This window comes from Amblyraja radiata, chromosome 5, assembly GCF_010909765.2.
Source record: "Amblyraja radiata isolate CabotCenter1 chromosome 5, sAmbRad1.1.pri, whole genome shotgun sequence".
In the NCBI taxonomy this organism is placed as follows: Eukaryota; Metazoa; Chordata; class Chondrichthyes; order Rajiformes; family Rajidae; genus Amblyraja; species Amblyraja radiata.
This window is the reverse complement of record NC_045960.1, coordinates 97,504,972-97,518,524: the sequence shown is the minus strand read 5'-3', so window position 1 is coordinate 97,518,524 and position 13,553 is coordinate 97,504,972. Positions and strand designations below refer to the sequence as shown.

Sequence of the window (13,553 nt, the reverse complement as noted above, 5' to 3'; positions counted from 1 at the left end):
ACTTAGAAGCTCATGATAAAATAGACCAAAGTCAGAACGGTTTTGTGAAGGGAAGATCTTGCCTGACAAATCTGTTGGAATTATTTGAGGAAGTAAATAGCAGGATACACAAAGGAGAGTCAGTGGATGTTGTCTACTTGGATTTTTAGAAGCCCTTTGATAAAGTGTCGTTGATAGGCACTTGATAAGATAAGTTGATAAGAGCCCATGATATTAGAAAGGATAGAAGGTTGGCTGAATGGCATAAGGCAAAGAGTAAGGATAAAGGGGTCTTTTTGTGGTTGGATGCCAGCGATCCGCAGGAGGTGGTGTTAGGTCTACTTTTCACATTGTATATTAATTATTTGAATGCTGGAATTGATCGCTTTGTGGATGACACAGAGATAGGTGGAAGGGCAGGTAGTGTAGAGGAAACAGGGAGTCTGCAGAAGGAAGACACAAAAAGCTGGAGTAACTCAGCGGGTCAGACTGTGGAAAAGGAATAAGTGGCATTTCGGGTCGAGACCCTTCTTCAGACTCACGAGAGTCAGGGAAAAGGGAAACTAGAGATATAGAAGGTGGTATAGAGATGTAGAACAAATGAATGAACAAAATGCAAAAAAAACGATGATAAAGAAAACAGGTCATTGTTAGCTGTGGGCAAGGTGAAAACGAGTTTCAGACAATGAGACTGCACAAGAGAAGGGATGCAAGGGTTATTTGAAGTTAGAGAAATCAATATTCATACAGCTCGGATGTAAGCTGCGCAAACAAAATATGAGATGCTGTTCCTCCAATTTGCATTTGGCCTCACTCTGACAATGAAGGAGGCCCAGGACAGAAAGGTCAGTGTGGGAAGGGGGCTTAAAGTGTTTGACAACCAGGAGATAAGGTAGGCCCAGGCGGACTGAGCGAAGGTGTTCAGCGAAATGATTGTGCAGTCTATGTTTGGTTTTGCCAATGTATAAGAGTCCACAACTTGAAAAACAGATACAGTACATGAGGTTGGAGGAGGTGCAAATGAACCTCTACCTAACCTGAAAGAACTGTCTGAGTCCCTGGACGGAGTCGAGGGAGGAGATATAGGGACAGGTGTTACATCTGTTACAGGTGCAGTTATGAGATAACCAGGGAGTTGCAGAGGGAAGGCGGAAAGGGGTGGGGATGGGAAGACATGACTAGTAGTGGGACCAACTGACCCCCTCCAGGGATGTAATGCTGAGGCTGGAAGGCACTGGTCAGAACACATTTGGAGTATTGTGAGCAGTTTTGGGCCCCATATCTGTGGAGGAACGTGCTGGCATTGCAGAGGGTCCAGAGGCGTTTTACAAGAATGATCCCAGGAATGATTGGGTTAAGGTGTGTTGAGTGTTTGACTGCTCTGGGCTATACTCGCTGTGGTTTAGAAGAACGAGAGGGGATCACATTGAAACTTACCAAACAATTAAAGTCTGGATAGAGTGGATGTTTCCACCAGTGGGAGAGTCTAGGACCAGAGGCCTCAGAATAAAAGGACATACCTTTAGAAAGGAGATGAAGATGAATTTCTTTAGCCAGAAGGTGGTGAATCTGTGAAATTCATTGCCATAGACGGTTGTGGAGGTTAAGTCTTTGGATGATTTTAGAGTGGAAAATGATAGGCGCTTAGTACTACTATGAATTCCATGCTAGAAATATCTATCTGTATACTATAGCTACGAACACTAAATTAATTCTCCACTGCCAGTAATGCAAGATTGCTACTCGATTTTTCAAAACTCTTTAAAATTTCAAACATTTAGGTTGATTTTCGTTGTCAATACACGAAGAAGCACTTCAGATGTCAGCATAATTGTTCCAAATTTTAACCTAGAATATTCTCTAATTATGGAAACGATTCAGTGCTCCAGTTACAGAAAAACTTACCTGCTATTATGGGGTTTCCTGCAAAAGCCACAGAGTTTTTTGGGGTCCCACAAATCTGAGGTCACAACAGGGTTGGAATGGTCCACATCGGTTTCCTCCTTTTTTACCAGAGGCAAATTATCTGGAATAAATAATGGTGGCTCATCCAGTGAGAAGCTTTTGCTGCTCCTCCGCTGCCTTGGCAGAATACCCTTCTCAATTTTTCTGGCTTTCATTTTATCTCTCTCATCTTCATTAGAATGGTCAGCATGTTTTCCTTTATCTCTTTCCTTTATGTTATCTGTCTGCTGAGGAAATATTTTGCCCGAGGGGACAGGTTTGTGGCCACAGTGTAGCCCTTGTTTTGCTGGTATCTCACTCAGTTTTAAAACAGAATTAGAACCATGTTTAGATACCTGGACCACCTTCCTCTGCTTATCGTTCCCAGAAGGAGACATTGACGTGGTCTTGCACATCTGGGATGTAACTGCAGTCTGCATTTTTGCACCCTGGGAAATAGGAGAGGGTTTGCCAAAGTTTTTCTTTTGTGGATGATCAATTTTGAATTTAGCATCCTGTGCAACCTGTGTTTTCAAACTCTTAACTGCCTTGTGAATGTGTTGTTCATCTTGGTCTGTTGACTTCCTTTTACTAGTTATTGAAGAAGTATGTGATTTAGATTGTTTAAGTGTTTCAGATGACTGAACATCCAATTTAGTTTTCTTCCTATTGGTGCGCAGGACGTTTTCAGTCTGGTTTGGTTTTAAATCTACTTGTTCAGGTTTATGCTGAGGATTCAATGGTGACGTCTCCTGTTTTAAAGACTGACACTTAGATTCCATCGTACCCTCCTTCACAGGGAGAATTTCAGCATCGTCTTTATGTTCAGAAAGATCCTGGATTATTTCATTAATGGGATCTGACTGTTTCTTAGTTGAATCATCTTGCACCCTGTTTGCCAAGTGATCGCTGGCACAATCATCACTTTGAGAATCATTGGCACCTTTGGCAACTACATTTGAAGAAACGGGTTTTACTATTTCTTGCTCGGGTTTGATCTCAAGTATCCCACTCTCAGGCTTCTCCGAATCACCAACTCGAGCTTCAAGTTGAATTGACTTAATGTCCTCAGAGTCTTCAACCATTTCCAACACACTTGAAATGTTCTGTTTTATGACACAGCTAGCATTACTTGGAATAGTTTCATTACTTGGCTGGGTGTCTTGAGCACCCTGTGCATCTACATAATTTATGGGAGTAATTAATTCGGAAGATATCGGTAATTCTCCACCAACTGGATTTTGAACATTTTCTTCCAGTTTTGGATGGAGGACTCCCATCGTAGCCAGTGCTTCAGTATTTGCTACAACAGGATTCTCCTCAACTAGCTCACTCGTCTGTTCATTATTAGTTTCCACAGTATCCATTTTTTCAAAAGATTCTACTATCTTTCCTTCTGATGCAAGTTCCTTTGACTTCTCTGCAGCTTCATGTATGATTCCACAAGGGATATCACCTACATTCTGAAGGTCTCCTATTACGGCCTCAGCAGGAACTCCATCTGAATTTGTAACACCTAATGATTCAGCAGAGCACTGCAATTCTTCAACAGACTCGACTAGACTAGGAACTGAGGACACGGCTTGCTCATCTTGATGAGTGTCACAGAGTGCATTATTTTGTGCACTAACATTCTCTGCCGTTGATTCTTGACTAGTTTCAGTTACTTCTGCTAAATGCTGTGATTGCAAAGCAGATTCAAATGAACTTTGGCTAAATGATGCAACTTGTGCCTCTAGACAATGGAGATCATTTACATCCTCTACAACTGTATCTGAAGGGTCTTTTTCTGCCTCTAAAACAATTTGCGGCTCTCTCGAACACTGTGATTCTACTGTAGGGTCTATTGCTTGATGCTCCATTGATTCTACTGAAGTACATTTGGGACTTCCGCAAGTTATTTCCAGTGTACTTTCCGGCTCGTTGCTCTGTTCTATTGATCCGAGCTCTGGGCTCTTTGAATCTATAGGATCAGAGTCTGCAGACTTATGATCCGTTTCTGCATTGCTCTGAACATTTTCTGACACGTGTTGCTCCTGTGATTGAACCTTTCCTCCACTTTTTTGCGGACTTCGCTTCTCATGTCTATCTGGCAGTTTTGGTGACCCTGCTCCAACAGAGACAGACTTTACTTGTTCCTTCTTTTTCGTAGGGGTTACATTTGCTGGACTGAGCCTCTTAGCTATGGTACTGTTGCGCAGACTTCGAACTGGTTCTAATGAGAAAGAAAAAATAATTAGTCATTTATCAAATACTTAAAATATATTCTTGCTTTAAAAATTAGTATAACCAATGTTCCAAACTGTTACAATCGTGATGTTTGAAGAATCAAAAATCATAGAAATGAAGCACATGGCCATTCAACCTTATGCCAGGGCCAGATAAACGGGCATGTTATGCGCAAACATCGATTCACTACTAAAGGATCAATACAGCATATTTTTAAGTGAGGTATCCTATTTTGATATCAAAATGATGAATTAGCTCAAGAAAGCTTAAATTTTCTTTTAAATTATCAGTTACCTAAACTTAGCTTTACCTTATCTAAAACAAAAATAGCATCAATTTAACATAGCCTGAATAGTTAACTGCAATTTTGCTACAGGGTACATATTATCATATGCTTTTAGAATAATTGATTTCCAGTCACAAGTATAGTGTCTTTATACTCTGAAAATTTACAATCTCAAAATAAGTTTCTACTGTTTTTTATTTGTGACTAAACTAGAAGCGTATTCTTGAGGAAGGACATGAAGAGTGTTTTTTGTATCCCTCTCAAGATATCCCATAGTTCTTTTTGGCATAAACATAATTACTATTGGCAAAAAGGAAGTCGGATTACCATTTGTACACACGACAATCTCTGCATAGTAGTGGATAGTAAAACAACCTCTGTTCTTTTTGAAGGTAGACAAAAATGCTGGAGAAACTCAGTGGGTGAGGCAGCATCTATGGAGCGAAAATAATAGGTTCTTCTTGAGGTCATTTATACCCAAGGAAACAGAGGGCTTTGGTCTAATGTTTCATTCTCAAAGCAACGCACCATTACCTCAGTCCTATACTGGAGTAGATAGAATTGAGCTAAATCTATTATCCGACTCAGAAGGCTTTCTAATGAGCCATAACTGGCAGTTATACACTTAATTTCAGTCATGTTAACTATAATGGTATTATTAAGATCAACTTAACACAATTTTCCAGAAACTCACAGGCTGATTCTGGTGGATTAGACTAAATCAAAATGCAAATCCTTAGGGTAGAAGAGTTTTAAAAGTAAAAGAGTGACTCAAATGTGATTATTATGCTGCATTAGCTCTAACTGCTGTTTGAATAACAATTTCTGTTCCTTTCCATTAGGAACGTGGAATTGCCATGATTCCTAAACTGGATAATTAAACAGTGATCCTTACTGAAGATGAATATTTGAGAATTGGACCTGTAAGAATAACTACACTCAACCTCATAATAAAATATGCTACTGACAGAACGAATCAATGAATTTCCTACACATTAATGACAGCCTCTGGACAATGCAATGGAAAACAATAGGTTTCATATCCCAGGTGGACAAAAATGCTGGAGAAACTCAGCGGGTGAGGCAGCATCTATGGAGTGAAGGAAATAGGCAACGTTTCGGGCCGAAACCCATTCTTCAGACTGAAGTGAGGGTGGGGGGGGGGGGGAAAGAAGAAAGGAAGAGGCGGAGCCAGTGGGCTGAGGGAGATCTGAGAAGGGGAGGAGAAAGTAGGGACTACCTGAAATTAGAGAAGTCAATGTTCATACCGCTGAGGTGCAAACTGCCCAAGCGAAATATAAGGTGCTGCTCCTCCAATTTACGATGGTCCTCACTCTGGCCATGGAGGAGGCCCAGGACAGAAAGGTCGGATTCGGAATGGGAGGGGGAGTTGAAGTGCTGAGCCACCGGGAGATCAGGTTGGTTATTGCAAACCGAGCGGAGGTGTTCGGCGAAGTGATCGCCAAGCCTACGCTTGGTCTCACCGATGTAGAGCAGCTGACATCTAGAGCAGCGGATGCAATAGATGAGGTTGGAGGAGGTGCAAGTGAACCTCTGCCGCACCTGGAAAAACTGCTTGGGTCCTTGAATGGAGTCAAGGGGGGAGGTAAAGCGACAAGTGTAAAGGTTTCATATCCCAATAAGTCATTCTTGACTCAAAGGCGAGGAAGTAAGAAATCTGACGATTATAAATTGTTTTGAAAATCTTTCAGCAATACATTAAATAAAGATAATATTTTTAAATATTGAAATAGTTATTCTTGTACACTCTTCTTGGGGCTCAGATTACATTTGGGAATAGATTAGAGTTGTATACCATAAGCAAAGCTCTTCTGCCCACCATTCCAATGCCGATAAGATTCCCTACCTATATTAATATCACTTGCCTGCATTAATTCCATATGCCTCTATGCCATGCTTTTTAAAGTACCTATCAAGATGCCTCTTAAATACTGTTACTCTTCTTGCCTCTTCCACCTCCTTTGGCTGCTCATTCTTGATACCAACTATTATGTATGCGAAAGATTTATGCCTTAAATCTACTTTATACCTCCTACTTCTTACCTTAAACCTAAACCCTCTAGTTATTAACACCCTGACCAAGGGAAACAGTCTCTAGCTATCTATATCTCTTACAATTTTATATGACCCTATCATGTCACCCCCCCTCAGCCTTTTTCATTCCAGAAAAACAAACTAGCTATCCAATCTCTCTTTATAACTCAAGCCCTCCAATCCAAGGCTCCAACCGTGTGAATTTTATCTGCACCTTCTTGAGCTTAATCACACCTTTGCTATAGTAAGGCAACCAGAATTGCATGGTATACTCCAAGTGAAGCCTAACCTATTTTATATACAACTACAACATGATATCTGAACTCGCGTATGCAATGTTTCAGTCAATGAAAGCAAGGAAGCAAAATGCCTTCTTCACTACCAGATCTACTTGTGTTGCCATTTTCAGAGAACAATGTACTTCTGTTCCAGAGTGCCAGAACCATATTATCGATAGTGTTCCTCCTGCCCTTGTTCTTCTTCCCAAAATACATCAGTTTGCACTTGGCTCATTTCCATTTGCCACTCTGTCCTCACGAGATGGTCACAGTGAATAAGCATTATACAAAATAGAAAATATAGAATTCCCTCGTATACTGCTTAGCAAGTAACAAATGACAAGGATAATTTCAGAGATGAAGACAAGGAGCAGCTTCATATTAGAGAAATAATGGAAAGAGAAGACACACATGGTTAATGCAAAATTGCATGTAGAATATATTAACCCACATTTAAAAGAGGCAAACAAAAGCAATACTCCAATTATTGTAAAAGCCTCTTGCACATGTCCATCTTCATTCATTACACACAACAGATAAAAATTGCTTGTATTGAAGTGCAAAAAAATACATATACAAGATTGCCTCTAAAATCCAGTCACTGATGTTTTAACTGTACTATTATGAAAACTACATTTGCTCAAGTACATTTCAATATTCAAATTGAAATAGTTATCCATATCCAAAAACAAGAGTTACATTTAACCAAAATAATTAAAAGGAACAAAATAAAAACAGTTACCACTGTGAACAGCAAAATGATTTCATGACATCTTACCTTGGGCCAACAAACGTGGAGACTTTCGAGGTGATTGTGCGGTAGGTTTATATGATTTCCCCTTTGCTTTCTTGTTGGAAAGATCTGACAAATCCTCTTCCTCCATAGTATCAAGGCTACTTTCTTTCATTTCACCCTCATCGGTGAGCTCAAGTTCAGCATCTAGAAAAAGAGAAAATAATATTTGTTACTGCTATACATATGCCAAAGATGATCAAATTATTCACCACGCAAACTAAATTTTCAGTTAGTTATATCAATGGAGAGTGGCAACAACATAAAAGCATTCTGTTATTAAAATTGGCCTTTATATCATACTGTGGTTCATATTTTGCTAAAACTTTAATATAAACTGCATAAATACTGGAGACATCAGCTCGATCAGGACAGCAAGCACAGAGGATCATATTATATTTTAATTTAGAACCATTGGAAGTCGCAAAGTGAATCGCTGCAAAATTGCCTAACTCTTCATAAAAGCCTAACAATCATTTACCCATTTAAATGTTTTGAATTTTTTTATACAGTCCACAAAATATTACAGAAACCCGGGTCTTCGTCACTCATCAACTGAACCATTATAGACTGCTTCTACACTTAGAAATTGATGGCTGACAAACATCCCAGTGCAGTAACTTCATGTTCTTCACCTATACAATAGTCATATGGTTGTACTCTACCCAATTCAATGATGTCAGAAATTCTCTGATTCTATAATTATGAAACTGAGAACTTTATCAGAACCTGCAACTTTAAAATAACTGAATTATAATTGCATGCCCTGGTTCAATTACCTGCTGTCCTCCAATCCACTAACTGAACACCACATTTAGGCCCATTTCCTTATGTGCCATATTCTTGGAGATCAACTGCTAATTATAATTTCAGTGTCCTTGCCATTGCTCTGCCTCATGGTTTAAAAACTGACCACAGACACGAGTGTTAACGCCCCAGATGCGACTGCTCTCGGAGGAATTCACGTGGTGCAATCAGATCTCTACCACAAAATTAAAATGACTGAAGTTCCAGCAGCATCCTTTATAAAGTTGTCCTGTCCTTTGTCCATCTCTAACCATGTACGACGTCTAACATGATTAACCTCACGATCCTCCACCAGATCCTTTCACCAGATCATCCAGGTTGAACGGACTTGCAGCTTTCGTATCTGATCATGGCCAGCACCAGCAATGGCTTAACTACCTTCGCCACATTAAATTTGGTGTTCCTTAAAGATTTATCCTTGGTTCCCTATATTTCTTTTTCATGTACATGAACATAATACAGTCCAGTAACGGTTTACTTTCCACATGCACATCTGCATAGGTTTCACTATTTCTCTTGACCCTTCACCTGACTACTCCATGGTCTGGTTCAAGATGGGTACCAAAAGAATGTTAATTCCCTTTGTCTGGGTTTGAACTGGCCACAGCTGTTGGATTTTAATTTGATATCTGAACAAATCTTTCACTTTCTAAATATTGTAAAACTGCTTATCCTCTATACCAGGAACAGAAATTTCTACCAAATAAGTATCACCCATCGGCTCTTACACCTAATGTTCTCGTCATTGTTTTCAAACTCCACTGTAGTCTCATCCTCTATTTCCGTTATCTTCCCTAAACCAGCACCTGTAGTTCCTTCCTAGTTTTTGTAAACTCCTATAAGACATACGTGTTCCCTTAATTTTAATTGGTCATAAGGAATATGAGTAGAATTAGGCCATTTGGCCCGTCAAATCTACTCCACCATTCAATCATGGCTGATCTATCTCTCCCTCCGAACCTCAATCTCCTGCCTTCTGCCCATACTAATCAAGAATCTATCTATCTCTGCCTTAAATATATCTACTGACGACCTCCAAAGCCTTCTGTGGCAAAGAATTCCAGATTCATCACCCTCTGACTAAAGAAATTTCTCATCTCCTTCCTAAAAGTACGTTCTTTAATTCTGAGGCTATGACCTCTAGTCCACCATTGACAGCCATGATTTCAGGCATTAAGACTCTGAGCTCTGGAATTTCCTTCCAAAATCCAAGATTTTTTATCTTTCCTTCGTTGAGATACTCCTTAAAATCTACATTTTTGACCATCCTTTTGTTAATTATCACTTTGCTTATCATAGCACCAACTTTGTTTGTTTGATACTATTCCCATGCTGTATTCTGCGATGGTCTTGTTAAGGCATCATAGACATGAACTTGTTCTGATTTATTCAAGAGTTCATCCATATACAAGTCAGTTTTCATGTTTTCTATTCAAGTTATAAAACAAACATTGTAAAGACCCACCTTTATGAACTATAGAATAACCTCACGGCGACAAAGCTTTGTCTAGGTTAACATAATCTACCAATGGATGAACTATCCAGGTGATAAAATGTTATAGTGCGCAGACAAAGTGCAAGACATCCACTTGCCATTGTCAGGTGTCTGGACATCGGAATGCTGGAGTAACTCAACGGGACGGGCAGCATCTCTGGAGAGAAGGAATGGGTGATGTTACTGGTCGAGACCCTTCTTCAGACTAGACCCGAAACGTCACCCATTCCTTCTCTCCAGAGATGCTGCCTGTCCCGCTGAGTTACTCCAGCATTTTGTCTATCTTCGATTTAAACTATCATCTGTAGTTCTTTTCTACACGTCTGGAAATCAATGTTTTTAAGTGGAGTTTTGCAATAAAGCTCAACGATGGTAACAATATGCTTTCTATGCACTTTAGCATGGTACATATATTAAGACATTATCCAACCTAACCATATACACTTGCAATACGTCATCCCAAAGAAAATCAACTCATTTTCACAGCCTGTTCTAAAACATTTCTACCACACTAAAATCTGTCAATCTAAATGCTACAACTCAGCACATCATAGACAAGGAGTGGCCCAGTATAATAAATAATAGCTCATGGAACACACTATACCATACAATCTTAAACTGGCTTGAACACCAGTAAATCTACATTATACCAATATTTTGCTTTCCTACACCTTTCACTACATTATCTAAGCAGGTCTACGATGGAATCCCACAGCTCTCAGCAATTCTCAGATGGTCAGACTCGCATTCATCCTTCCAACTAGAATTCCAACATGTTGGTCCCAAGCGAAATTCAGTGCGGCACTACAACCACCCTTGTTGAAATCAGCTAACTTAACAATAATTCTGGCGAGTTTCCGCTTTGTCAGATTTGAGTTAATTAAAAAGCCTGTGGGATAACATTAGCTAAACCCTTTGATTTAAGGATCAAAACTCCGTCAATTATGCTTGCTCATGAACAGCAAATCTTCAGTGGTATTCATACACAACTGCTGGATTACATCTTTGCAGCAATAATATAGATATTAATCAGCAATTGAAAATCTGTCATTGGTGAAAACAATCTTAGGCAAATTCTCAAAGCTAGAGCACTGCAGAAAATTGATAAACTCCCATTTAAAATAATTAGCAAAACCATATCAAAAAAGATTTTTAAAAAGTTGTAATAAATGCACTATCCCGATAAAGAGCTGAAAAAAAAGCTGTGGTGCAGGTACTACTTTCTTCTAAAATACTCAGTTAATAGTATATTTTATTATCAGAAAATCAAATGTTTTTCTTGGCTGTTAGTACCATAATAATGATCTTCATCCAAGGGTTCAGAGATATATAAATAAGTAACACAAATATTACTTGTAGCTTATGCTTTACAAAATAAGTTGCATAATATAGAAAAAATGTACAAAAGCTCCATTACAAGCAGTTGCATATTTTGTCAATGTATCTTTCTACCAAAAAAGCACAATGAAATTATTCTTGCACTTAACTAATCTTTAGCTAGATTGAACAATTTCGGACATGACCAGTAAACTACAGTAAAGAACTAGTTTAGTCAACAAATTGCAGACAAATGCTTTGAAGAACGACTAAATAACTTCGCAGTCAAATCACCCGCGCGTTATGATGCTGAACTCAACTCGTGCTACCAGAAATGGTATATCTGTCCGTTATAAGCATTGTGCATTCAAATCATTTTTAATGTGGCTTAATTAAACAATAACATTGTTACAATTGTAATCCTCCTCCCCACCCATCTGCCCCTCCCACCCTTATCAACTACATTGCGGTGTGCCACACTGGTCTATAATTGCTCAATTTGAAGCTATGTTGGTTGTCATAGTACTAAATCCAAGGTATACATAACATTGGGAATAAGATTCCAATATGTCAAAATGGCAATCGGTTATCACGTTCTCCCGATAGACTTATTGACTATACGAGTAGTTCTCTACTTTCAGATCAAGCCGTTTCAAAGAAATTGCCAGAGTAAAAGCAAAGATTCCCCAATTTGAAATGATTCTTTACAGATCCAGTGGAGACTGCATGGTAGCGTTTCTAATGGTATTTTGTTAAGGAAGATGGTGGGAAGATCTGCCTGCCCACTTATTCAAGTACTAAATGGCTACATTAGCCCACATTATTTTTGCAGGCACAGGAGCCAAAAAGTAAGTCAGACCTACCTGTTGAGCAAGTTAGCTGAAAGTTGCTATCTTCAGTATCTGAAAAGGGCAGGCTGAACTGTGCACTAGCAGATCCTAGCATAGGATCTTTGTCACTCAGCATATTTCTTAAAGAGCCTCCCAGGGTTTCTGGTTCTGTGCCACAATCATCACAAACTTCACTTTCTAAGTTTGACTCTAAAATCAGAATGTCATCCAAATGGTCCGTGGATATCAAAGGGTTAAATATATCAACAATATCCATGAAGACATCCACTCGGACTCCTGCATAGATAAAAAGCATGACATATTTCAGATATTAATTTCAAAGCAATCCTAGATCCTCTAATAGGGTTCAATATTTCACTAGTTTACACTCAAATCACAAAACGTCTTTACTAGAAAATGATAAAATAAAAGCTTTTAAAAAACATGAAAGTCAAATAGCTGAAATCTATCACTGATTTTGAAATTTCCTTAATCATTTTATTTTTAATTGAAAGACTGGAAAACTGAACAAAAAAAGATTTGGGATCGGCAAATGAGTTAAATTTAAACTTTTCCAGAAACAGCTACTCTCTTAGTGTACTTCTTTGTTATTTATCACCTATCTCCTCCTCCAAAAGTATTTAATCACATCCACCTCACTCAAATCAATGTTAATGCAATGTGAAACCTTGAGGTTTTCAGCTTGTTTTGGTAAACACAGGAGTGATTCACGTAAACTTAATGACGAACAAATACAAAACTTTTGCTCTAACATGAAATCAGTGATGCTGAAGAAGAGTTTGCATATCATTCTAAAATAATGAAATCATGTGAGATCCTTATAGATGTGATGAATTTACAATTGATTAACTAAGCTAGACAGGGAGGAATATTGCCAAATGTCCATCAATGATGCACCATCAGATGATGTCAAAAAGAAATGCATTAACTTGCCCCAATTCCTGAATTCAGGCTGCTTTCACAAGCATTTCATGTTTTATGGGTCCACCCCCACCAAAAAAAAAAAAAAAGGTCTCTCCGGTTATTATAACTCCCATGCATAAATCTGTGCTGATGTTTACAAAATGTTAACCACTGACAATTTCCATTTTTATCATTTCAGCTTCAAGACTGTTCCATGTTGCTTTCAAATAGGCCACACAACTGACCAATTACATTTTCTTGCAGAATGTATTGGTCAGGGAAATGACACTAGTAAAGGCGCCAAGAGCAAAGGGGCAAAAAAAAACAAACTGGATAATTACATGAAAGTGAAGATTATACTAAAGAATTAACGTAAAGCCTAAACTAGTCTGCAATGGTTATTAATGATTGCAATCTCTCCACACTGCACATTGAAAGTTAATACACTGTCAATGTTATTTAAAGAAGCAAAAATATACAATTTGATTAAACACTGACATATGAAATAATAAACTTCCCATAGCCCAAATGAACCAAGAATAAAAACCAAATCCCTACACATAATGACAAATTGTGTACATAAGTGAACTGCTAAATATTAATTTGTACCCCAGTA

The 13,553-nt window shown here is 38.6% G+C and overlaps 1 protein-coding gene across 5 annotated transcripts in view; it reads right to left on the bottom strand.

Annotated features, from left to right (window-relative positions):
- Positions 1-13,553, bottom strand: part of phf3 (PHD finger protein 3) — a 110,087-nt gene that overhangs the window by 80,009 nt on the left and 16,525 nt on the right. For 3 of the 5 annotated variants that reach the window (XM_033021877.1, XM_033021879.1, XM_033021878.1), the window contains 2 exons: positions 7,550-7,711; positions 1,885-4,138 (listed from right to left, as the gene is read on the bottom strand). In XM_033021877.1, coding sequence (XP_032877768.1) covers positions 1,885-4,138; positions 7,550-7,711 — 2,416 coding nt within the window. Of the gene's footprint in view, positions 1-1,884; positions 4,139-7,549; positions 7,712-12,046; positions 12,311-13,553 lie in introns of all 5 variants that reach the window. The other 2 variants (XM_033021875.1, XM_033021876.1) reach the window with 1 other exon arrangement.